Source organism: Pollachius pollachius (genome assembly GCF_949987615.1).
Source record: "Pollachius pollachius genome assembly, chromosome: 6".
Taxonomy (NCBI): Eukaryota; Metazoa; Chordata; class Actinopteri; order Gadiformes; family Gadidae; genus Pollachius; species Pollachius pollachius.
The window spans coordinates 5,814,525-5,840,542 of NC_136939.1; the positions used below are offsets into that span (position 1 = coordinate 5,814,525).

A 26,018-nucleotide genomic window follows, 5' to 3' on the forward strand; every position below is an offset into this window, starting at 1 on the left:
TCTCGCTCGTCGGCCGTACAGCATTTCCAGGGGTCACACAGATCCTCTCCGTAGCTTGCCAGCCCTAGCTCCGGCTTGTGGTAGCCTGCCCTGTCTTTTACCTGCAAGCACTCCAACTTAATGACCTTCAGGGCGGCCTCGTTAAGGGGAGGAAGTCCATGTGTGGCTTGGGGGTGGAGCCAGCAGGTTGCCAAATGTCTCCCTTCAATCCCCACTCCCTGCTCCTCCCTGGCGTCTGCCACAATATAGAGAGAGAGAGAGAGAGAGAGAGAGAGAGAGAGGGGGGTATTTTTCCTTTCCCGGATAGCCTTATATGGCAAGGTACAAATTCGATGAATAAACATGCAGTGGCTGACCGACTTTATTAGCAATTTTGCAAGAAGGCCATGGCCAATGGGAATAGGTTTGGGGAAAGTAAGCTGCGCTGCATATGCATGTGTTTATTTAGCACTCACGTGTGGACACAAAAAAGAAAAATTGAAAATATATTACTTTTTAAATAATAACAAGCCTTAATATTACATTTACTGAACAAAATGTATAATAAACATTTATTTTTGGTAATATACATCACCTTTTCTATTATTGTAAATATTTAAACAAAAGAAATCCAACATCGATAACAACGTAGTACCACCCGTGACCACATGACTATCATTACCAGTTGGTCACAGTAATGATTGTTTCACCTCTCCCTCTCCCAGCTCACCTCCCCCTCCCTCCTCTGTACCTCACCTGTGCCTCCCTCTCCCAGCTCACCCCCACCCCTCCTCTGTACCTCACCTGTGCCTCCCTCTCCCAGTTCACCCCCCATCCCTCCTCAGTACCTCACCTGTGTCTCCCTCTCCCAGCTCACCCCCCCATCCCTCCTCAGTACCTCACCTGTGCCTCCCTCTCCCAGTTCACCCCCCATCCCTCCTCAGTACCTCACCTGTGTCTCCCTCTCCCAGCTCACCCCCCCATCCCTCCTCAGTACCTCACCTGTGCCTCCCTCTCCCAGGTGAACTCCCCGTCCCTCCTGCGGCCCGGCTCGGGGGAGCACTACAAGAGGGCCTTCGCACGACAGCGCGCCCGTGACCTGGCGCACCACGCTGACACGCTGCTCTGCAAGGACAAGGAGATCGCCTCGCTGCAGAACGAGTGCCGGGCTCTGGAGGCCCAGCTTGGCGGCACCAAGGTACCGCTCGTACCATAAAGGCCCCCTGTTTTAGTGACATCACACCCGAGGTGTGATGTCACTAAAACAGGGGCCCTTTATGGTGGCTCGTGCATCTGGGTGAACTCTTCCACTCACACACCTCCAGTGTTCCTGTGAAGAAAGTGGCAGACAGGGCTCCTTAAAATACTTTATGACTTCCGAGTATTTCATGTCAGCAAGCACTTCATCAGCAGCATTGCCAGGGTGCCACGAGTTTGCCCTCTGCTGGAGACGACGGATACTGCAATAAGTCGTCCTGAGCCACGAATAGATGCTTTTGCTGATCCAGGCGGTATATATGGTTTATATGTGGACTGTGAAATAAGCCGCCGTTTGTGGCAAGTGCTGCCTGTGGTTAATATAACTCTTGATGCCTCTTAGTAATGACTATTCGTAGTACTGGTGTGTGTTTGAGGAGCGCAATCCACATGTCTGCATACTGGGTTGTTAGTTTGTTTGCTTCATGCGCATGACAGCACATTGCTATAATGACCGTGGTTAATTAGGTAGCAACACTCAATGCTTGTTGTGTGGACTTCTCTAATGAGGGTGGAAAAACAAAGCAACCCGTTGTTCAAAGACCTCTGCCGCAAAGGCAACTATAGGTTACATCCTCTTCTGAAACGTAGAGAACAAGAGAAGCAATGTTTCTGAATTGAGAGTTGTTATGTTTCTGCTCGGTCAGACCTCCATAAATACCATGCTCTACGAGCTCAAACCGCCATCTTTATTTTTGGGTCTTCTCCAATTAGACAATTCTGCATCTGTGTATATATCCTTGAAGTCCCCGTCTGAGGCTGCAGTCCCTAAATATACACTTCCATGACTGGATGCATAAACAACTGAAATGTACTGTTTTTAATGTCTAATGTCTCTGTGTGTGTGTGTGTGTGTGTGTGTGCGTGTGTTCGTGTGCATGTATGCCTGTGTGTGTGTGTTCGTGTGTGTGTGCGTGCCTGTGTGTGTGTGTGTGTGTGTGTGTGTGCGTGCCTGTGTGTGTGTGTGTGTGTGCGTGAGTGCGTGCCTGTGTGTGTGTGTGTGCGTTTATGCCTGTGTGTGTATGTCTGTGTGTGTGTGTGTTTGTGTGTGTGTGTGCGTGCCTGTGTGTATGTGCGTGTATGCCTGTGTGTGTGTGTGTGCGCGCGTGTATGCCTGTGCGTGTGTGTATGCCTGTGCGTGTGTGTATGCCTGTGTGTGTGTGTGTGTGTGTGTGTGTATGCCTGTGTGTATGCCTGTGTGTGTGTGCATGTGTGCGTGCAGGGCTCCCACCCCGTGTCGTCCGGCAGGTCGGAGTTTGAGCGCCTCCTGCGGGAGTCTCAGAAGGAGGTGCTGCGGCTCCAGAGACAGCTGGCCGTCACCTCCTGCTCCAGGGAGCGGCGGGACCCCAGCCCCGCTGGACCCCCTAGACCCCCTGACCCGGACGGCCCCCCGGGCCCCCGAGGACCCCCGGACCCCGCTGGTCCCAACGGCCTCGATGGTCACGCCCGTCCCAATGGCGTTGACGGTCTCCATGGGGATCTTGATGACCCAGGGAGGGCGAGCGAAACCCCCCCCAGGAAGCAGGACGAGCAGGTACGTCCATCGCGGTGCTCGCCTTTTTTCTGCCGGAAGTGGAAAAATAATAGTGTCCTCTCAAAGCAAACAAGTGTGAGTCTCCGCCTTTCCAGCTCTTAGCCAGCGGATGTCACTCGTACCCGAGCGGTGTCCCAACCAGCGCATACCAAGGGTCTCCCTGTAGGTGGGATGTCAAGACTCTAGCCTGAGCTCTGTTGGGCATAATGAGCTTCTGACGCAAGCCGGTTAACCTGTTGTGCCTGCAGAAGACCGGACAAGCAAACATCCACTCATAGCAGCAGGAGTCCAGCTTTTCTGAAGGCCAGCAGAGCAGCTGTCAGCCTGTGGAGAGTCTTTTTGAAGGTCGTGTTGAGGGCAAACAGCCATGAATCACAAGATGGTTTGGCACCTACTGGGTGGATGGTCATGGTTTTGGCATGGACGGTCGTAGCTGGTGTGGATGGGTTGTAGGGTTTGGGATTCTGTGACTCGGGAGGAGATCAAATTTTGGTTCCCTGCATTTTATTCCCAAAGCTTAATGTATGTTTATATTGGCACGACTGGGTTTCACAGGCTTATATAATGGCTTGGAGTTGGATCCAACGTTAATCTGCCAGGCCATAATAAGATGATTTTCCATCTGATCAAGAACGGAAATCCCATATTCTGATCTTTGACTCATGGTATTCGTATTCTTTCTGCCATATTTCATTTATAAACGATTTCCCCGAATCGTTTATAACAGAATAAACGAATATTCCCCAGGTTTTTTGTACTTTTGAGAAATACCAAAAAAGGAAATGAATACAGGCGAAGATTTGTGTTTTATAAGTAGGGGCAATGACAGATAACATTTAACATTTTGACGGAAAAAGGCCTTTGACTCTACTCGGCTTATGTAAAATATCTTTATTACCCCATCGGCAAAACACACACACACACGCGCGCGCACGCGCCCATAATCTTCAACAGAAACTTGTAGTCCCACTCCCCTGCACGCCTGGCAGTCCAAATGAGAATGGCGGTTGTGGTAATCTGTCTTTTGTGGGACACGCGCGCACACGGCCAGAGCGGGGGCCATGTTGTGTGAACTCTAATCCCCTCCCGACAACGGAATGGTACGGTCCGGTAATCCGCTCTCTCTGTTGCCGTGGCAGCGACGAGAGGGTTTTGGGTGGTAGGTAAGACTCTCCAGCCGCACCGGAGACTGCACTCGCTCGGCCTTCTCTGGATGACTAGCGGGCCCCGCGCGGCTACAGACCACGGGAGAAGGGGGTAGGTCGTTGCCCTTTACGTTCGCTGTTCCCTTTGCCCTCTCCCCCGGTGGTTGTCAGTGATCCAATCATGTACTGTTTGCTGTTATGCATCGTATGTGTCTGCTTGGACGCAAGGTGCAGCAAATTCACTCTTATATTATATTTCAGAAATCTAAATCCGCGCGCCGGTATGCTAGCAAATGACACTGAAGTAGCGGGTTGCATTTGTGCATTGACCTGTTTCCTTGACCGCCGCACAGCCACTAACGCATTTCCCTTTTGAAAGATAAGCTTGCCCGTGATATCGCAGCTTCGTTGTTATTAAACGTCCCATGCCAGCGTTCCGAGCAAGGGCATCGGCAGAGCGTAGGTGTGCTGGTGTTGCGTTGTGTCGGCGCTACGTTGGTCAGGACATGTCCCTCACTCGCAAGCTAGCACCAGTGCATGAGGCCCGCTAACTCCCGTTTTGTAACCGTCATGTTTTGGAGCGTACAGAGATGGATCATATTTATTTTTTTGGGGGGGGGGGGGGCGGGGTCATTGCAGCCCGGTCTGGGCTTAGCGATGGGGCGCTGGAGGGTTTGATTGGTGGATATTGATATGCTCCGTAATATAAAAAAAAAGAAAATCAACGACCAGGCCAATCCATTAAGGTGCTTTTAAAAGAAGTGATCCAGTTACCCATGTCAGTAGTCTGCAGGGATTACAGCAATGTGCTTATGGCATCCAGGGCCCGGCTGAATGGAAGCTGAACCTGCTTTAGTACGCATGGGCCCAGAACACACTTTATCCTTTAGTGTGCATGGGCCCGGAACACACTTTATCCTTTACTGGGCATGGAGTACACCAATTTACCAATATCCACAGCGGGCCCGAGGGTGATCAATTTGCACATTCAGGGCCAAAGCTCAATGTTACTGCCTCAAAAGGAGTGGCCATTTCTGCCATGACAGAATGATTAATGCATTCCCTGCTTTGCTTTACTCACTGATCAGCTTGTGGGACTTGGTTTGTTCTAAATTGGTGTAATGTCAATGTTGTGCAGTAGTGTCGTTGTTGCTTTACTAGGCTATACCTGCAGCCGTTCGTTGCGTTCACGTCTATAGGTTTCTGTACATATACGGCAAATCAATGATCATATCTATTTGTGCTTACTGCTTAATAACTACTAAATATGTGTGTAAATAAGTGAGAATGCCAATAGTACTAGTTTCATCATAAGGCTTTCAATCTTTGGCCAGGTTTAAACACAGTATGAATATGAATTACAATTTGTGAGAAGTCTGCTGGTGTTCATCTTCTACTGCTAGCTTCATGCATCACTTCTGCAGAAAGTGCCAGCAGTATGTGAATAATTTGTTTTAATTGGACACATAATCTTATTTCTGTCTGAGTCAATGTTGGTTTTGCTTTTACACTATGAAAGTTTTTCAAGGAAGGACCCCATCAGGAGTAATAGAATTGGCGGTTGTAGTTACGTTTCTGATTCTCACAGTGACCGCATACAGACCCTTTTCAAGAACACACACACACACACACACACACACACACACACACACACACACACACACACACACACACACACACACACACACAACCACACCCCTTACATGGCATGCAACCGTGTCTTGTCCACATGATGCAAAGGTTTGGTTGCAACAGAAAGAGAACCTGAGACATCCGTTCCCCCATGGGACCTTATTCCGGAAAGAGTCTGTACGGTAATCAACAGCGTCAGACAAATCATATTTTCATCAGATTCGAATTGTGCCATGAATAACCCATGATGTTTGTCAATTGAAGATTTTTTTTTTGTCAAACCGTAAAGTGTAGTTTAAGATTTTAAGACCAACATGTACCTACCCTGATGTGTTAACATCCCGGTTGGAGGAACAGGCATTGCGTCAACCCTATCTTCAGTGGCTCTGGGTGGCTTGGGGAGACAGACAGTTCTGGCGTCACTGACGGGGCTTTTGGCTGTGTAGTGGTTTCTATTTGGTTTCTCTTTTACGTTTTCGATGTACTGCGAATATGCTAAATTATCTTTTGAAAAGACAGACATGTGTACTGTAATATGTGCACTATTCAAACGGGAAACAAAATAAACTGTCTCTTGCTGACGAATACCGTACATATCCTTTCTGAAGAAGGGTCCCATGGTGGACCACATGAGGGGAAGGGACTTCTAGAAGGAGTCATTATTGCAGTCTTCTAATTGCGGTCGTGGACTTCTGTGATTCATTATTCTCTTTCAAATATCTACAGACATATGTATATTGCCTTTTGGATTGGTGCAATTTCATTGAAGATATTTGGTTTAACTAGGCATATAACCAACGAGGCCTACATGTGCTAACAAACAAACAGGCTCTCCTTTTAGGTTTACGCGACGACTACGACATTTCGGTTGTGAGAACCACTATCATTTCTCTGTAAATCGCATTGGACTGAACTGACCTTTTTTTGGTAAGCCCTCGCAACCATGAGCATTTGGATTTAAAAAACAGTATATATATTTATTTTCCTCTGATCACAAGGGGTATTGTTAGCGCCTCATCGTATCATGGGTGGCTTATATTAAGCGGGCCAGTATTTTCTTCCTCCCCAGATAACCCTTCATCGCTCACCTCCACAACCCCGGCGTTGCAGTGTATTGTTCAATGTGTGCGTGGCAGACCCTATGCTTAGCCCTGATTTGATGCTGGATGGGCCGTGTTTATTCCATGTTATGCTTTATAAATAGGCCGTGATGTAATAATCTCTGATAGTGTTTATCCCTCAAAACCACTTCATGTTGGCATTGGGCATCGTTGAAACTCTGGCCGTTTTGCCGTTGTAGGAAGGCTGTGCTGTGGATGGCTGCTGCTGCTGCGGCTCCTCATTGTGGCCAGCAAACTGCAAACAGAAAGGGAACGCATGTCCAGAGTAGGGTTTCACAAGAGATTGTATGAACGAAAAGCCACACACATTTTTTTGGGAAAAATATCAGTAGATGTGTAATTGAACGATACTTAACAGTATGTCAATGCGTTTCGTGTTTCACCGTTTGATCAAATATTAAACAAGCCGGTTTAATCGTTGATTAAACCAGTTTAATTAACGACGCGCTTTACAATCCACACTTTACTAAGACATTGTCACCAGATCACAGAGGAAAACTCTGGGCGCATTAGTTAATGCAGCGTGAAGCTTTAGGGTGAATCAAGCCAATTAAAAGTCCTGAGATGATTGAACAGGGGTGGCCGTAATTGGCAAAGAGCACAGTTGGACCGTAGCCAGGAATGGGGCTAATGGGACCATGCCTTCAACGACCATGACGCTCTACCATTGACTCCTTCTAAATGCAGCAGAAAAGCAAAAAAAGAAAACTCAAATAATACAAGGGTAGAAATGTAAGTATTATTTTGAATTTATTTATTTATTCGTGCGGGGGGGGGGGATTCTTTAGCATGACCCAATTCTACATATAGTAGTTTAACTTGTGGTCGGCCACTGCGTTCACTACGGCCAAAAACATCTGATACGCGATCTGAGAAGATCCATCCAGGGAGGCTATGCTAAGGACACTTTGTGGGACAGACTTCATGCAGAACATGTGGCCTCCCTCCCCACCTGTACACACAGTGTGTCCAGATCCTGCGTGTGCTTTGCAGGCCCCCGAGCCGAGCTGGCACAGAAGTCTGGCTTCTCATGCTCGCTCACTTTTGACCAAATCTTGATACATGATCAATATAAAGATTCCTATCACTTAATAGGAATTCCTTTATCTCAACCGTGTCTTTTAAAAAAAAAAGTAAGGTTCCTTCACCGACTGCATTCATTAATTAATCAATGTAAAGATCCCTACGGTTTCATAGGCATTTCCTATTCCCTATTTTTAGAAGTTTTCTGATATCGATTTATAAAAGTAGTTGCTTTTATGAGCGTTCATGGGAGCGAGTCTCTAACGGCTCTTGGTGGCACATGTCAGAGCGGCTCTGATCTCGTTATTGGGTCACAGCCTCAGCGGCGCTAGCCCAGTTCTGCTCGGACAGCAAAGACGCAGCGGCTAAAGTTAGACGCTGGGTCCTCGTCGCTTGACCCTCCGCCAGTAAACCCTCCCGGTATCTGGAGCTCTCTCTCTCTCTCTCTCTGTTGCACCCTTTCCAGGCAGAGTGTTTATGTTTGAGTTTCCTTAATGGAAAATCAAAGTGGATGATGGCTCCTATTTGAGTCTAATTAGAAAGCACACGAGGTAGTTTGACGAGGCTGCAGGCCCGCGGCTGCAGGGATTCCCTGTGGATTATGAAGTGATCCTCGTGGACCACTGAGGAGAAGGCTCACGCTGCTAATCCCTGGCTCACAGCAGGGGACGGTTGGAGTGTTACAGCGACGTCACATTAGAACCACTGCTATTTGATTTGAGGCCCCGTCTCAGTAGGGGGGTTTGGTGTTTTACTAGACCCCTAATCAAAGTGTTTATGTATTGATACCACACAGAAATCTGAAGTAGCAAAACATTAACAGTATGGTTGGGGGTCGAGCTTTTCTGCCTTACTGGAGAGGACTGTGAAGCAGGAACGCTGGTTAAAGACGGAAAGATATGTAGGGTAGGAACACAGGTCGGAGTGGAACCTGCCACTCTACAAGTCATATCGTTAGTGGTTAGCATTGCCAATTACGATCATATTGTCTATTCCTTTTTAAATAATGTTTGGGTCGTCCACTTTTCTGTCCCCAAAGCGACTGTTGCCCAGAGCTGTCGATTCTGTAATTCTCTTGTTTGAATTATTATATCCTTTATTTATTGTAATCTCATTGAGATTAAAATCTCTTTTACAAGAGAGACCCGGCCAAGATGGAGAGCAGTACACAGTTACAACATAAAACACAAGACAAAATAGTTCAATACTAAGTGCAATTGTGAAAACACAATAAGATTATTGACTAAAACACTTGCAACTTCCAATGAAGTCCGACATCAAACTCTTAACAACTTTAAATTAATTTAGAGTCGCTAGGTCCTGAAGCTCGAGCTGCTTCTGCAGGTTATTCCAGGAAGATGGTGCACAAGCTTTAAAGGCCATTTTCCCCCAGTTCTTTCCGTTCTGTAACTCTAACCCTCATGAGCACCATGTCCCGAGACTGTGACCCATGGCAGGGGGACACATTTCCGGGGACGTGTGCAGTGACAAATAACAGGGGAGATGACCTAAACCCCCCCTGTTGGCCAGAGCTGTTGGTTCTGTAATGACCCCGACCCCGTCATCGTACCGTTCCAGGCTGCCAGTGAGACCCCTGGTGTGGCGTTAGATGAGGCTCCAGCCAGACACGAGGAGGCTCCCAGAGAGGAGGAGGAGTCGGGGTCGCCAGTGACGCCCCCCAGGGGCCCCAACCCGACCCCCGCCCAGCAGGACCAACCGTTGGAGGAGCACCGTCTGCACTGTCTGGTGAGGGAGCCCTGACGCCCCCCCCCGGGGCCCCTGGGCCCCTGGGAACCATCCCTACCCAGGGTCCCAGTGTTGCTGGCCTCACTGGGACCATGCCTACCCAGGGTCCCAGTGTTGCTGGCCACACTGGGAACCATCCCTACCCAGGATCCCAGTGTTGCTGGCCACACTGGGACCATGCCTACCCAGGGTCCCAGTGTTGCTGGCCACACTGGGAACCATCCCTACCCAGGATCCCAGTGTTGCTGGCCTCACTGGGACCATGCCTACCCAGGGTCCCAGTGTTGCTGGCCTCACTGGGACCATCCCTACCCAGGGTCCCAGTGTGGCTGGCCACACTGGGAACCATCCCTACCCAGGGTCCCAGTGTTGCTGGCCACACTGGGAACCATCCCTACCCAGGATCCCAGTGTTGCTGGCCACACTGGGAACCATCCCTACCCAGGATCCCAGTGTTGCTGGCCACACTGGGACCATGCCTACCCAGGGTCCCAGTGTTGCTGGCCTCACTGGGACCATGCCTACCCAGGGTCCCAGTGTTGCTGGCCACACTGGGAACCATCCCTACCCAGGGTCCCAGTGTTGCTGGCCACACTGGGAACCATCCCTACCCAGGATCCCAGTGTTGCTGGCCACACTGGGAACCATCCCCACCCAGGATCCCAGTGTTGCTGGCCACACTGGGACCATGCCTACCCAGGGTCCCAGTGTTGCTGGCCACACTGGGACCATGCCTACCCAGGGTCCCAGTGTTGCTGGCCTCACTGGGACCATCCCTACCCAGGGTCCCAGTGTGGCTGGCCACACTGGGAACCATCCCTACCCAGGATCCCAGTGTTGCTGGCCACACTGGGACCATGCCTACCCAGGGTCCCAGTGTTGCTGGCCACACTGGGAACCATCCCTACTGGCAGTCCCATGGTGGCCTACCGCCAGCCCTCCTACAAGGGAAGGGGGTCAGTGGCAGGCCCCACTGGGACCGCCGGTAGGGTGAAGGGATGTTCAGGGTTTGACGTTGGGCCGTGTGTTTGAAGAGCTGATGTATTTTCTGCATGAGAGGTTTCTTGCTGGTGGGCGAAAGTGAACGGAAAGGTACCAGTGGAATTATAATGGCGGTCTTGGAAATAGATGAGTAGTGTTTTGTTGTTGTTGCTGGTTGATCTTTACTTTAAAGGTCACCAGACCTTTAAAGGTCATTTATATAACACTTGGGTGTTGCCATATTACTCTGAATTGGTTTTCCCTGCTTTTGGCCTTCTTCATTTATCCCTGACACTATATTTATAAAAATGGAAGCAGAACTTAAAACCTTTAAAGAATATCGCCATTTAGACATGATGATATCTTTTTTTCGTGAGCAAAAAACTCAAATATAGGTATATAGTTTAAGAGTGTATCATGTAATAGTGGCTTGTTTAGGTATTTTTAGCTTGCGTACAGGGATAACATTAACCAAGGCTGCATTTCATGTTTTATGTTGTGCCGTTTCAATGCAAGCTGAGCTGAGAGTAGTCACAGGGCACAGTAGTAGGTATAGAGCATGCTATGTTATACTGTATACATAGAATATATGATGCATACAATAGACACAGCTGTTTGGTCTTGGTTCACTCTAGAACTCTCTTTCACAAGTTACCCGAAAGGACCAACCGTTTGCCATGAGTAATGCTGAAGGTAACACTTTATAATAATAATAAACTAAAACTCATTACCTAAGCCTTTTTTAATATTTGTTAATTGTTACTAAAATATCTATTTGATTAACCACAAGTTAATCGTTTTTTTTCACTGACCACAGATTGTCGCTGGTTAGGGTAAGGGTCGTGTGTTAGGGTTAGGGCCGTGTGTTAGGGTTAGAGTTAGGGTCGTGTGTTAGGGTTAGGGTTAGGGTCGTGTGTTAGGGTTAGGGCCGTGTGTTATGGTTAGGGTTAGGGTCGTGTGTTAGGGTTAGGGCCGTGTGTTATGGTTAGGGCCGTGTGTTAGGGTTAGGGTTAGGGTCGTGTGTTAGGGTTAGGGTCGTGTGTTAGGGTTAGGGCCGTGTGTTATGGTTAGGGCCGTGTGTTATGGTTAGGGTTAGGGTTAGGGTCGTGTGTTAGGGTTAGGGCCGTGTGTTATGGTTAGGGCCGTGTGTTATGGTTAGGGTTAGGGTTAGGGCAGTGTGTTAGGGTTAGGGCCGTGTGTTATGGTTAGGGCCGTGTGTTATGGTTAGGGTTAGGGCCGTATGTTAGGGTTAGGGCCATGTGTTAGGGTTAGGGCCGTGTGTTATGGTTAGGGCCATGTGTTAGGGTTAGGGTTAGGGCCGTGTGTTAGGGTTAGGGCCGTGTGTTAGGGTTAGGGCCGTGTGTTATGGTTAGGGTTAGGGCAGTGTGTTAGGGTTAGGGCCGTGTGTTAGGGTTAGGGTTAGGGTCGTGTGTTAGGGTTGGGTTAGGGTTATGCAAACAACTAATATTTAATAAATGATGAAAAAACAATTAACTTGTGCCAAATAGATATTTTAGTAACAATTAACAAATATTAACAAAGGGTTAGGTAATGACTAATTTGCTATTTATTATGGCACCTTATTATAAAGTGTTACCATGCTGAATAATGTCTGAATTCAGCCCTGTTTCCAGGGCCTGTGTGGCTGGAGAAGCATGATAAATTCGTATCTCAAACAATTAACCGCAACAATCTACAGCTGATTTCTCTTGGCAGTCAGAAGCACTTTCACCTAACTGACATGCATCTGCAGGGAAAGTGGTGTCCTCTCTGTACTGCATGCAGTTTAGAACGACCAACCATCAAGTCAGGCCACAGACACGCTCTGATGAATCATGTGGTCAGTAGCATCTTAACCGGCAAGACTCTTCCCAGTAAGCGCTCAATTGTTTCCAATTAGCCCCTGGGTTCTCTGGCTGCCATAGCTACACTCTAACCTCTGATAGTGCTGGACGGTTATGGGAGCATCTCCATGCTGAAATAAGCTGATTTCGCCTTTGCTGGACCTCCGTGTAATCTGCATTTAGAATAATTAAAGGATGCTAAGCTTGGTAATGCCTCATCGCCGACATGTTGGGGGTCAACACAGGAATGAGGGACTTAGCCTATGGATTGTGCATCACTACACACACAAGGCACTGACCCGGCATGTCAAGGAATCATATGCCGGAGCCAAGGTCTTGCGTGTGTTTTTTGAGTTCTTTCCTTATGGAAACATTGTTGAACCTGTATATAATGAAGCCTGGAATGAACGTTGTTGTTATGGGAATGTCGGTTTTTGAAGGACGCAAAGGCCTCACTCTGTGATATCTGCTTGTGTTCGGCCCAGGAACGAGAGCTGTGCAACAAGAGAAAAGAATGTGAAAACCTCGAGCATGAAGTAAAGAAGCGACAGAAGAGATGTCTGGATTTGGTAAGGAAGCGACCTTCTCCCCCCCCTCCCTCCACTCCCAGCCCTGGCCGACTGGTCTGTTCTGCAGCGGCTAAGCTGCTCACACATGACAGGTGCTCGGGTCAGCTGTGGCCGTGCTATTGTTCTCTCACAGGGCAGAGCGTCACTGGCTCCTCTCAGAGTCAAGGCAGAGCTGCCTGGGCTGCTTTAGGAGGCTGACACCAGGCCGTGCAGCACCGTGCCTCAACAACATTCGTACGTTGTGCAGCTGCCTGCTCTTGACCTTGCATCGCAACGTTTGAAATGAGTTTGCTTTGTGTGTGATGAGGAATAGTGATCGCCGATTCTTTGCTTTTATCTTTTATTTCTTCCCCGGCATGATGTAAATCATGCCGTAAAAAAAATAAAGAAAAGACAGAAAAAGACAGTTCCATAAATGTTCCTTTTTTAAATTGAGACTTGTGACATTTGTTATCATCATTGTGTCACTTTATGATGTCAATTGAGGGAGCAAAAGCAACCCTAGCTAACCCTAACCCTAAATTTCCATAGAAATGATGTGATGAGAGTTTTTAGCATAGCATTCTTCCACCCCCTTATTGAACTCATCTTACCTAGGTGACTGGTAGGAGGCGATGCCTCGGTTCTCCTGTGCTTGCCAGTAGGCAAGCAGCAGGAGCTCCTCGTCATCCACAGCGTCCGGGAGATGAAGGTAAACTCTGTGTGTTTGTGTGTGGGTTCTGCAGGAGAGCCAGCTCGAGGATGAGCGAGGCAGACATGGCTCACTAAAGGAGGAGTCCAATCTCCTAAGGAGGAAGGCACAGCTGCTAGACCAGGTCAGTGTTCACACTTCTACTAGGTCTTCACGGGTCTGTCCCAACCGTAGGATCAAAGAACGGACCCGGTCGACGACAATTATAGCCGATGGGTCCGGGTCCGGTCCCTTTATAGTATCGCGGCCCCGGGTTTCATTAAAGACCAGCACATCACATCTTTTAAAGCGAAACCGTTGCCTATTCACGTTAGGTCTTTCTGTTATTTTGGTCTTCTTTTACCAGACTACCATATGTTGTTTCCAACATGAATCATGTTTTTACCAGTACATGAGCATTTTTAGGATCCCAAGTCGCTTTCTTCTCTGACTTGCAGGCAAGGATCTCTGACATAAACAAGGGGTTATATCTATATTTTTAAAAATCTGATCCAATCCGATCACTGGACAAATTTCAAGGGTCCATTTGGGTCATTTAACGCCCGCCAAAACACCCCATTGTTCCATTGATTTTCAGCTTTCCCTTAAAGCACAGCCATAACTGATCTAACCCTACAATTTGTGAAAAATGTCAGAGTGGTTTTATAGTATCATAAATTACACCCTTTGTAAATTAAATAGGCAAATGGTTATGTGCATATAGAGGCTCTCACATTGCTTATATTGAACCCATGTTTGTTGGCGCCTAGGCCTAATTCTGACCTCCCCTGCGTCTTTTTGAATCGATTGTCCTCTGTATTCCTCTGCAGACTCGGGCTGAGAATGAGGACTTGAGGGAAGACCTCTCGGAAGTGACCGCTCAACGCAATTCCGTTCTCGAGGAGAACCAGAGACTCCGTGCCAAACTGGAGAACCTAGAGCAGGTCCTAAAGGTAACGAGAGCACAAGAGCCCGCCGTCCAATCCCCTTGTCCTCTTGTCCCCGTCCTCTCCGGGAACCAATCGATTATCGACTATCGATCTTTGACGCCGAGGTGTCTTCCTGTGTGTTTTGCAGCATATGCGAGAGGTCGCCGAGCGAAGACAGCAGCTGGAATTGGAACATGAGCAGGCACTGGCAATCCTCAAGTTCAAACAGGATGAGATCAAACGGTTGCAGCGGGTGAGTGGGCGGGTGGGGGTTCCGGGTTCGATCCCCATGTCCTGTAGTCCTTGAGAAAGATGCATAGCGTCTCAGGGAACGTTTTTGGTAACGAGCAAGTGCTTTCGGTAATGAGCACGTGCTAATTTCCAACGTGAATCTGAATACGTTCCCTAAGACGCTTTGGTTTGAAGCATCTTCTGCACAAGGGAATAGTAATAAAAAGTAAATGGTACCAGTAATGTGTTCCAGACCAGTGGCTCTGTCCCATAAGCACCATGGTTTAACTCTAGCCCCCTTGTACCTAACCTTGCGTTCTGATAATGTCCCTTGTTTAAAAACCTCCTGACTTTTGTTGAGGTTTTTTGACAGACAAAAAAACGGTTGATGGTATGTTTTGGGGATTTTCCTTTGACTGAAATGCCGGCGTTTAGCCAGCAGGAGGCAACCTCGGGGTTGTCTTCGAGAGGCCTTTTTATTTTTGGCGGCACCTTTCCACAACGGGGCCTGATGTTAAAGCGTAGCCGTAGTTAACCTCAACGATGACCATCTTGATGACTTAAACGCTGCTGTGTGCTTGTTTGGTTCTCAGGCTCAGTTATTCGCCAAGAGAGAGCATGAAGGGGTGGTGCACATGCTGGAGGTAGGTCATTCTGCTAATACAGGTGTGTCCTCCTCAGGTGGCTCAAACTGAAGTCCAAGACATACACTTCGTATTCTATATTTATCTTATTCTCTCTCTCTTTCTCCCTCACTCTCTCCCTCTCTCTTAATCCAACTCTAACTATTGTCAGTCCATATCAGCTATAGATAGAGTACCACACCTCTCTGAGAATAGGATACGCATCAGTTATATCAGCTATATAGTCTATATCAGCTATATATATAGAGTGTGCCTCACCTCTCTGAGAATAGCATACACAGTAGTCACTTCACACATTACATCCACGCTGCATCACATGACAGGCCCCCCGAATCACCCGATAACATTAAATGAAATGTGCATGAATATTGAATCCCTCCCAGCAGGGGGGATTCAAACGTTACAAATCTCTCTCTCTCTAGTAAGTAAAGGAACATGTTTGTTAATATACATACTATATATACTTAGTGCAGCAGGATGCTGTATGCGTGATATTGTGATGCTGTTTTGATCCAAGCACCTGGCAGAACGGCCGTTAGAGAAAGTGGCAAACACTGTTTGTCTGTTCTCTCACGTGAGGTGACGGTTTCAGCAGATGGCTTCATCGCGCCCCATCAAGGCGCCTTATTTATTTTCCTGCTTTAGTTTGTGCCGAGCATACTACTTAGATAAGTCCATATTACACAGGGATTTATATGATCACACATTTTCCTCAACAAACAACTGATTTATACCCAGACCCACTGCATACACAGTCTGTTTTCTCATCTGCTTTGTAACCTAGAGGAACTGACTTTATTTATTTTTGCTCATGCATTTTATCGTTGGTCTTCGTTTTAGGAGTTGAAGCAGTTTGTGTGGTGGAGAGAGCTGGTAGGGTATAGTTCCTCCTGGTTTGATCAGACACTCGAAGCACTCTCCTTCTGGCTTCGGTTGTTCTTTTCCTCTGCCTTTCTATCTTTCTTTCCTACTCTACCACACCATGTCCAAGGCATCACCGGAGTTGGCCTCTATTGCTCTAGAGAGAGAGACAGAGTCCTGCGATGTTAAATAAACGAAAGACATTTGATCAACATGAAGCCATAAGCCGGTGCTTAGTCCTTCGACGCGTGCGATTTACCCGCGTTCCACCTCCATGTGAACCAAACTATTACATTCTCTGTTAACTAAACGCGTACTCCTTCCTGCAGTTCTTTTCATTCAAGCATGGGTGTGTTTCTAAATCTGTGTGTGTGTGTGTGTGTTCTGTCGTGTTCATTCCTCTGCCAACCAGAGTACACTGGACTGCATGCAGGTACCAGCCGACACACCTCCACCTCCTTCCTTGTCCTACCTTCCCCTTGAGCACAGGCGACCTCTGACCCCTGCAGATAGAAGCCCCCTGCTGTACCGTCCCCATCCCCATATCCACAGCAATGCCCACCTGTAGCGTTAATGTTCAGCGTAGAGTCACGCTGTAGGGGGGAGGTTAGCGAGGGAAGCCGGAGATTGCATGACTCGACCCATTCCTACCCGTGGATAATGTTCCCTTAGCGGTTCCCTTCGTTTTTCCGTCGCACATAAATATATATATACGCTTCTGACTGCCGAAACCAAGCTGATGTTTAATTTTTGTAATGGCCAAGTGTGTGTGACGGAAACAATCCACCCTGGCAACATGAGATCAGCGGATTCAAATGCGTCACAGCTTGCAGCTTCAGTCAACACATGTGTTGTACGTTTACGGTGCTTCACCCATGCTGCTTCCATACCATCAAGATAAGGGTTTGAAAATGTGCCAAGTTAGCTGATACAACATCAGTCAATCTACCAAGGTTGTTTTGCATAGAACAGGCCGCTAAACTGTCAAGAGAGACACCGGCTCTTCCCCCGCTAGCAGCTCACCGTCGTTCAGTCAGATAAGCGACACTTGCAGACCAGAAACCTGGGCTGGGCATACGTAGGTGTGAGGGGCTGACAGGAAATGATGGTTGTTGCCAGGAAACGGCCCTGCCAGGAAACTTTCACCGCAGCCGGAAGTGAGAACCAGTTGCCTACAGAAAGTCCCCGAAGGGGCCCACCGGCTAACCCTTTGTAGCCTGTTCTCACAGACAAACCTTGGCCAAAGTGCCGCAAGCAACGTTACACCTTGAACCCTGCTTCGGTGTACTATGCTACGCTAGCCTGTGCAGAAGCTGTTCAACCCCTTACATAACTATTCCTTCATCTCTCCCCGTTTTGTCTTTTTCAGCCCCTGTATCTTCCCTGTTTTGTCGTGTTTGTTTCTCAATTAATCTAGGTTGATACTGATTGTATCTTGCAGAGACCTAGTCTCCTTTGCCAAACTTATTTCACACGCCTTTAAGCCTGTTATTAAAGGTTGAACATGTGTTGTCAGTGAATGCCTGAGCAAACATGCTATTCCGATTCGGAAATTCAAAAAATATTATTTTGCTGACGTGGTTTCTGCAAGATCCCATATAATGTGTTCCTAGATTGTGGATATATGTCAATGTTTGCAGAGACAAGAAGAGCTACACAGGGCCAATTTAGACACGGCTATGCCTTATCATTAATAATGATAACTACCAAACCATCCGGCCTGAGGTTGATGTTGACCTCTGCCTATGTGCGTGCGTGTGTGCGCGTCTGTGTGCGTTGCGTGCGTGCGTGTCTGTGTGCGTTTCAGACCAAGGTACGGGACTTGGAGGAGAAATGTCGCAGTCAGAGCGAGCAGTTTGGCATGCTGTCCCACGAGCTGGACCAGTTCCGTGTGCAGACCTCCAAGGTGGACCTGGCCAGCACTAGCCTTCTCTCCAGCCCCAACCTCTCGGTTCTGACGAATGGGGTGGGCCTGCCTATGGAGCGAGGTAACGGGGAGGAACGGCACCCAGTGCACCCATCTCACCTCACACAACCACAGGGAGGGTCTCGGAATGGTTCCACTTGTGGTCCCGACCGTATGTATATCATTGACTCGGGGTTTGTATCATATCCTCATGAGGTCAGACCTCTGGGTACTCATTCCTGTACTATGAAACCAATCATTTATGCTATCGTCGGTTTGAGGGGTCTTGCTTGAACCAAACCCATAATCGTGTTCTGAATCATGTGTGACGCGAGAATCGCATAATGTTGCAGTTCCTATTTTTGTATCTTCCTGCCTCGCCACACCAAACAATCTTTTCAATCTGTATTTCCCAATAATAAAACAACGTGCACTGCCTGAGAAGGCATTTCATCAAGCTCTCCATGTCTGTGGTCTAACTGAAGCGCATGGTCGTTTGTCAAAGAATTCAATGTTGGATTTCAACCTGGAGCAGAGTCAGCCTTCTGCCTTAGTTTTCCACTGTCGCTGGAATGCTTCTTCGTAACGACGTCGTAAAGAGCTGTGTAATTCAGCGCCGTCTTCCATCAAGCCTAGCCACCAGCGTGCCCTGGGCTGGTCGGGTGCTCCACTCAGCCCAGAGAGGAGGTGGAGGTGGAGGTGGAGGTGGAGGTGGTGGTGGTGGTGGTGGTGGTGGTGACAGTGGCGCTGCTGTGTACTCTGTGTTCTAGACTGCAGTGGCACCTGTGATCTGGTGCTACTGAGTGACATAGCCTTCTGGAGCCTAGAGGGAGGGGACTCTCTGCCCCCATGCCCCGACGCGTGGGCTGGGGAGCCCCTGCTGGGTATAAACCTTCTCGCCTTCACCGCCTCCCCCCGCGTTCACCCTCACTTCACGCCGGTCAGACCCCCCCGGTCACCTGACCTCACCAAGGTCACCGCCCCACTGGCGGAGCATGCTGCCTGACTCCCTGCCTGCCGTTCTCCATAACTACCGTCACATTACAGCCACCGATCGACCCGTTATTTACCGTTGGCCCTGGTCACATTGTAGTCACATGACCAAAGGTCTGACACGTTGAACCGCATCACGTTTAGAAAGGGGTCCCGAAAACGGATTTAAAGAGGTGGCGTGGTCCACGTTTCTTGGACCACCTTCTGAACAATTGTCCCCACCGCTCGGGAAGTGAGAGCGGATGTGTGTCGTTGTGTCCCCCGCTGCTGCAGCGCGGGCGTTGAGCGCGGGCGTTGAGCGCGGGCGTTCAGCGCGGGCGTTGAGCGCGGGCGTTGAGCGCGGGCGTTGAGCGCGGGCGTTCAGCGCGGGCGTTGAGCGCGGGCGTTTAGCGCGGTTTAGTGTGCAACACGAAGGTCAACACCTGAAGGTGAGGCCGGCCGGCCCGCGGGCTGAAGAGCAGGGCTTAAGCCCCCTAGGTGCTCCCTGCCCGGCCATGACCTCTGAACCCGGGCACAGATGGACACAGAGGATTTCACTTCACACTTTTAATCAGCCAGGTTTCAACCTCTCGGCCCCCGCATGTCACACTCTGAGCGCCTCCCCCCCTCCCCTCATCCTCCCCCCCCCCCTGCTCTGCAGCCTGTTGACTCTTTCATGTTAGCAGAGGCGTGACAACAACGGGAAATTACCGTACGCACTGAATTTGCATGTTTGTCCAATCCATGTACTTCCATTGTCCAACCTGGTTTTGATGAATGTCAACGCACATAATGGCATTTTTGGGGTTATGTGTGGTTGTCCCTATATGTATATAATTTTTCTACCATTTTTCTACCGATGAGACTGTTGGTAGCTGTGGAGATAGAAAGATAAGCTCGGCGACATTGACACAGATCCCACCTCAATATCTTATACCCACAGCTACTCGCACCTGTATTATTATTTATTCATTTTTTCTGAATTATTCTTGTGTGTAAAAGAAAAAGTAGTATTTGCATCATTTGCTTCTAACTTATCTCTCCTCCGCCTTGACCTCCTCCTCCTCTCCACTCTCTTCTCTTACTCTTTCTCATCCTTTTCTCACCCTTCATCTCATCCTCTCCTTCTACCTCCCCTTTCTCCTCCTCCTTTCTCTCCTTCCTTTTCCTTCCCTGCATCACCTCTCTCCCCTTCCTCCTCCTTTTATCTCACTATTTCTCTCTCCCCTTCCATTTCCTCCGGTCTCCTCTTCCTCCTCCTCCTCTTCCTCCTCCCCTCCCTCCTCCTCCTCCTGCTCCTGCTCCTCCTCCTCCTCTTCCTCCCCATCCTCCCCCATCCTCCTGTGTCCCCTTCCCCCTCCTCCTCCTCCTCCTGCTCCTCCTCCACCTCCTCTCCTGTCTCCTCCTCCTCCCCTTCCTCCTGTCTCCTCCTTCTCTGTGTCCCCTTCCCTCTCCCCCTCCCCCCCTCCTCCTCCTCCCCCTCCTCCTGTCTCCTCCTCCTCCCCCTCCTCCTGTCTCCTCCTCCTCCTCCCCTCCTCCCCCTCCTCCTCCTCCTCCTCCCCCTCCTCCTGTCTCCTCCTCATCCTCCTCCTCCCCCTCCTCCTCTCCCCCTCCCCCCTCCTTCTCCTCCCCCCCTCCTCCTCCTCTCCTCCTCCTCCTCCTCCCCCTCCTCCTGTCTCCTCCTCCTCCCCCTCCTCCTGTCTCCTCCTCCTGTCTCCTCCTCCCCCTCCTCCTGTCTCCTCCTCCTCCTCCCCCTCCTCCTGTCTCTTCCTCCTCCCCCTCCCCCCCTCCTCCTCCTCCCCCTCCTCCTGTCTCCTCCTCCTCCCCCTCCCCCCCTCCTCCTCCTCCCCCTCCCCCTCCTGCTCCTCCTAGATGTGGCGGGCCCCCTGCGCTCCCTGGGGCCCCCGTCCCACGCCACAGGGTTCAGCCGGGGGGAGCGCGCCCCCGCCACCAAGCACCGCGAGCTGCCCACCATCAGCGTCAGCAAGTCGGGCTCCACCTCCAGCAGGTCCCCCGAGTCCGCCCACCTCAGCCCCCGCTCCGACGCCCACCTCAGCCCCCACAAGTCCAGCTCGGCGCACGAGGTACGCCCCCCCCGGGTCCCTGTGCATGATGTGGGGGGAGTTCCCCCTTCACCCCCCATTGTCGTTTTAACTTTCAACCTGACATGACCTTGTGTGTGTTCCTGGGGGGGGAGGCCCTCAGAGTGTTACAATCACTTCTACTGTCTCCCCTTACTCCTCCTCCTGTCTCCTCCTCCTCCTCCTCCTCCTCCTCCTCCTCCTGTCTCCTCCTCCTCCTCCTGTCTCCTCCTCCTGTCTCCTCCTCCTCCTGTCTCCTCCTCCTCCTGTTCCTCCTCCTCCTCCTCCTCCTCCTCCTGTTCCTCCTTCTCCTGTCACCTCCTCCTCCTGTTCCTCCTTCTCCTCCTGTCTCCTCCTCCTCCTCCTGTTCCTCCTCCTCCTGTTCCTCCTCCTCCTGTTCCTCCTCCTCCTCCTGTCTCCTCCTCCTCCTCCTCCTCCCCTTCCTAAAAAAACAAAAAATGAGAATAACAATGATATGTGTTTGGGTTTGAAGTGTGTTACGTTTTCTCAACTTCACTCTCGTATACGTGACACCAAAATGTATTTTTAATGTACGATGTAAATGTACAAACTCGGTAAGGTGCACTTTGTAAGGTTTAAGTGTAAACAAGCTTCCAGCATCAGGTACAAACCTGTAAAAATAAAGTGTGGATTTATGTTATAGTTTACTTTTTACTTTACTGTACCAACAGCGAGATATTGTTGTTTCTTTTTCTTCTGACAAATGTACTTACTGTAGGTCGCTTTGGATAAAAGCGTCTGCTAAATGCCCTAAATATAATGTAAATGGAATAATACAATATATAAACATATATATATATTAGGGGTGGGAAAAATAATCGATTCTTCGTTGCATCGCGATTCTCTCTAGAATGATTCCATCTCGATGCAGATGAATTAATAATCAGAAAAAAAAAAAATAATAATAAAAAAAAAGAAATTGGCAAAAAAAATTATTATCCCTCTCTTCGCCAGAGAGGGATAATTTTAGTAATTTCAAAATCATTTAATTTATCTTCAGTGTGTATTGGCCAATCTGATTTGTTTTGACACGATTGCGATTCAGCCTACGCATAGCATGCATGCAAACTCACAGCCAGACCCAAGAACTCCTTCTAATTCAAGAGCAGCTTTTTCTTTAATGGTATAGAAAAGAAAGATTAGAAAGAAAAGAAAACTGAAACCTATTTTTTACATACATTCCATATTGTGTTGTAATGCAAGCTGCATTGATTATTGCATTGTTCATAGAAAGTCATATTTGTGACAAAAGCTTTTTCTCTAATAAAATATTAGATAAGTTTATTCATCTGTTGATGTCTTTAGTGATCATTACAAAGTAGGAAGTGATTAGCAAACTCTGAGTAGCAAACTCAGATGTATATTGCTTGGAAATGTCCATTAAAAAATTGTTGCATCGATAATCGTTTTAGAATCGAATCGTTGACCTCATAATCGGAATCTAATCGTGAGGTGCCAAGAGATTCCCACCCCTAAGATATGTATGTATGTGTATATATATATATATATATATATATATATAAAACAATCTGCCAAGTGCTAGGCAGAAGCTCTTACCCAAACACCTTACGACACCTGGAGGGCATACATTCTTAGTATCGGGGGGAATCAAACCCTTCACTTAATGCTAGTGTTCATCCAGGCTCCCCCAGTGGAGCCACAGTGGACCCGGGTGGTTGAGCGTGTTCCCTGGGTGTGCGCAGGTGGACACGGCCAGCGAAGTGGAGGAGCTGGATGTGGACATCAGCCCCGCCCCCTACAGCGCCAGCAGGGGAGCTGCCAAGCTGCAGGTCTTCATTGGCCGATACAGGTCAGAGGTCCCGCCTCCTCTGGTCCCCGCGGTCTCAGAGAAGCCCACCTCTCCAAAATATGTGGCGAAATGGGGAAATTAATTGCAATCAAAAAAAAGTATCATCACTAAGGATATATGTTAAGATGTCAGTTGAAATGTTGAGTACAATGTTGACTACAATGTAACAGTGGTGTACGAAAACTCGTACACCAAAAATAAAATACTAACTATAAAAAAAAAGGGTTGCCACCCTCTGTGACTAACGTCTCCGCTGCCCTCCCCTGCAGCTACAACCCCTACGACGGGCCCAACGACAACCCAGAGGTGGAGCTGCCCCTCACGGCCGGGGAGTACATCTACGTGTACGGAGACATGGACGACGACGGCTTCTACGAAGGTACGCTGGAATGCTTTCAGCATTGTTTTCTGAGTGCGGCGGTTTTTGTGTTATGTGGGTCAGCTTCGCTCAGGAGGTAACCGGAATGTTGCTAGTTTGATCCCCGGTTCCTCGTAGCTAGAGTGTCGAGGTGTCCCTTAGCAAGGCACCCAACCCTTATTGCTCCCGACGAGCTGGCTGTCGCCCTGCATGGTTGACTCTGCTGTCAGCGTGTGAATGTGTGCATTGACCGCTGTAGGTTAGCCTGGCTATTGTCAGACCAAGCTCAGTGGTAAGTTGCTCGTTGGTTTGGGGAAGCTGCTGTCATTTTCTTCAGTACAAGAGGCGTGATCAACGGGCCTAGTTCAAATGAGTCTGTACGCAATTGGCTGCTTGCCGTCGCTTCCCTGTCGTTATTGTGTTAAACCAGCCAATAGCGCGCCAGTGGGAAAAGGCGGCTCGGTGATTGGCTGCGGCAAAAACGTATCGAAACTGGAAAGAAATGCATTGCTCTTCTCCAGACCCCTCTGCAGGGCGAGCTCAAATCGCCGGCAGAATGGGCGGGGCTACCCAGTCTGGTGCTGTGTTCCAATATCCATCCTTCGATGAGTACACTTAAACGTAGTACACTATCCGCACTCACTAGGTGCGCTGATTTTCAGATGTCAGTGTTGCTCCAAATCGAATACTCCGTGGTGCACCAACCGGAAACTACGATCGCGACTGCCGCCGCAGCTCCTCCCCTGCAATAAACATCCCGCTTTGAGCGGTGAACTCTTTACGCCTAGCAGCTATAAAAAGCTATAAAAGCTATACAAACTACAAAACGACTGCAGGCTATGTGGAAAATGCGCCGACTTTGGCTCAGCCTGGCTCCGCCCTCTTCCGCTACGTAGCTAAGATGGCTGCCGTCGAGTACGAAACGTGTACATCGATCGACACTTCGCGGTTTGACCGTTTTCAGTACACCGTCCGGGTCCTTTCAGTACACTTACTTTCGCCCCGATCCGAATCCGAACGCCCTTCGTACTCAAACTAAGTATCGCAAGTACGGAGAGTGTGGATAGTGGAACACAGCTCAGCTGTAGGTCGCCTTGGATAAAAGCGTCGGCTGAATGCCCTGAATGTAAATGTTATGGCTCTGGTGTAAGCGTTGTCTCCCCCCCCCCCCCCAGGCGAGCTGATGGACGGGCGGCGGGGGCTGGTCCCCTCCAACTTCGTCGAGCGCGTGTCGGACGACGACGTCATGGGCGGCCAGCACCCCGAGACCACGGACCCCGGCTCCCACAACTCCCTGCTGGACGCCAGCCTCCACAGTGCCAGCCCCCAGCACCACCTCCCGCCCCACCCGTTCCCCCCCGCCGCCGGCCCCCGTGCCTCCGAGCGCACCGAGGCGGCGCCCCCCGTCCCCGCGCCCAGGACCCTGTCCCCGGCCACGCCCGCCCCGTCGCCGCCCGCCGCCGCCGCCGCCTCCGCCTCCGGCCCCTCCCCCCCGACCCCGCCCCCCCTCACCAACGGCCTGGACCTGGACCTGGACGAGGTGGGGCAGGACGTCGTGCCTTACCCCCGCCGGCTCACCCTCATCAAGCAGCTGGCCAAGAGCATCATCATCGGCTGGGACCCGCCGCTGGTGGCGGCGGGCTGGGGCGACGTGTGGAGCTACAACGTGTACGTGGACCAGGAGCTGCGGCTCAACGTGCCGTTCGGCGCCCAGACCAAGGCGGTGCTGGAGCGGCTGGACGTGCACCTCAAGGCGTACCGCGTGTCGGTGCAGAGCCTGACGGAGCGCGGGCCCTCAGACCGGCTGGCCTGCAGCCTGCTGGTCGGGCGGGACGTGTGCGTGGCGCCGACGCAGCTGCGCGTGGACCGCGTCACGGCCACCGCCGCCCACCTCTCCTGGTTGCCCAGCAACAGTAACTATGTGCACATCGTGTCCTTGAACGAGGAGGAGTGCGAGCTGGTGAAGGCCGGCTGCTACTCGCTGTGCCTCAGCAACCTCGCGCCCAGCCTGCAGTACTCCGTCAAGGTGGAGGCGCGGCCGCACCGCACGCCCTGGGAGCTGCCCCTGGAGCGGCGCGAGCACCGCAGCGCGACCACCGCCTTCTCCACGCTCATGGCCGGTCAGTTCAGAGACGCACAGTAGTGGGGTGTAGAATAGAGTGTGGAAGGAGAGTGTCGTAGAGTCTAGCCGAGAGGCTGCCGCCTTCTCCACGCTCATGGCCGGTCAGTTCAGAGACACCCCCGTTTACACAGTAGAGGGGCGTAGGATAGAGTCTAGTGGAGGAGAGTGCAGTAGAGTCTAGTAGATTCTAGTAGAGTAGACTGTAGTAAAGTCTAGTAGAGAGGCTACCCCTGGAGCGGCACGAGCACAGGAGCGCGACCACCGCCTTCTCCACGCTCATGGCCTGTCAGTTCATAGAGCGTTCTGTTTACACAGTAGAGGGGCGTGGAATAGAGTCTAGTGGAGGAGAGTGCAGTAGAGTCTAGTAGATTCTAGTAGAGTAGAGTGTAGTAAAGTCTAGTAGAGTGTAGTAGAAGAGAGTGTAGTAAAGTCTAGTAGAGTGTAGAGGAGAGTGTAAAGTCTAGTAGAGTGTAGTAGAGGAGAGTGTAAAGTATAGTAGAGTTTAGAGGAGAGTGTAAAGTCTAGTAGAGTGTAGAGGAGAGTGTAAAGTCTAGTAGAGTTTAGAGGAGAGTGTAAAGTCTA

General features: G+C 49.9%; 1 protein-coding gene across 1 annotated transcript in view; it reads left to right on the plus strand.

Moving 5' to 3' along the window:
- tspoap1 (TSPO associated protein 1) overlaps positions 1 to 26,018 on the plus strand; it is a gene marked incomplete at both ends in the record, with an annotated part of 65,104 nt that overhangs the window by 21,113 nt on the left and 17,973 nt on the right. The window contains 15 exons of the mRNA XM_079739015.1: positions 1,001 to 1,177; positions 2,459 to 2,770; positions 9,270 to 9,437; positions 12,748 to 12,831; positions 13,557 to 13,646; positions 14,332 to 14,454; positions 14,579 to 14,683; positions 15,255 to 15,305; positions 16,579 to 16,599; positions 17,974 to 18,154; positions 18,843 to 18,956; positions 20,917 to 21,128; positions 22,850 to 22,956; positions 23,226 to 23,335; positions 24,490 to 25,434. Of these exons, the coding sequence (XP_079595141.1) occupies positions 1,001 to 1,177; positions 2,459 to 2,770; positions 9,270 to 9,437; positions 12,748 to 12,831; positions 13,557 to 13,646; positions 14,332 to 14,454; positions 14,579 to 14,683; positions 15,255 to 15,305; positions 16,579 to 16,599; positions 17,974 to 18,154; positions 18,843 to 18,956; positions 20,917 to 21,128; positions 22,850 to 22,956; positions 23,226 to 23,335; positions 24,490 to 25,434 (2,800 nt within the window). The remainder of the gene's footprint in view (positions 1 to 1,000; positions 1,178 to 2,458; positions 2,771 to 9,269; positions 9,438 to 12,747; positions 12,832 to 13,556; positions 13,647 to 14,331; positions 14,455 to 14,578; positions 14,684 to 15,254; positions 15,306 to 16,578; positions 16,600 to 17,973; positions 18,155 to 18,842; positions 18,957 to 20,916; positions 21,129 to 22,849; positions 22,957 to 23,225; positions 23,336 to 24,489; positions 25,435 to 26,018) is intronic.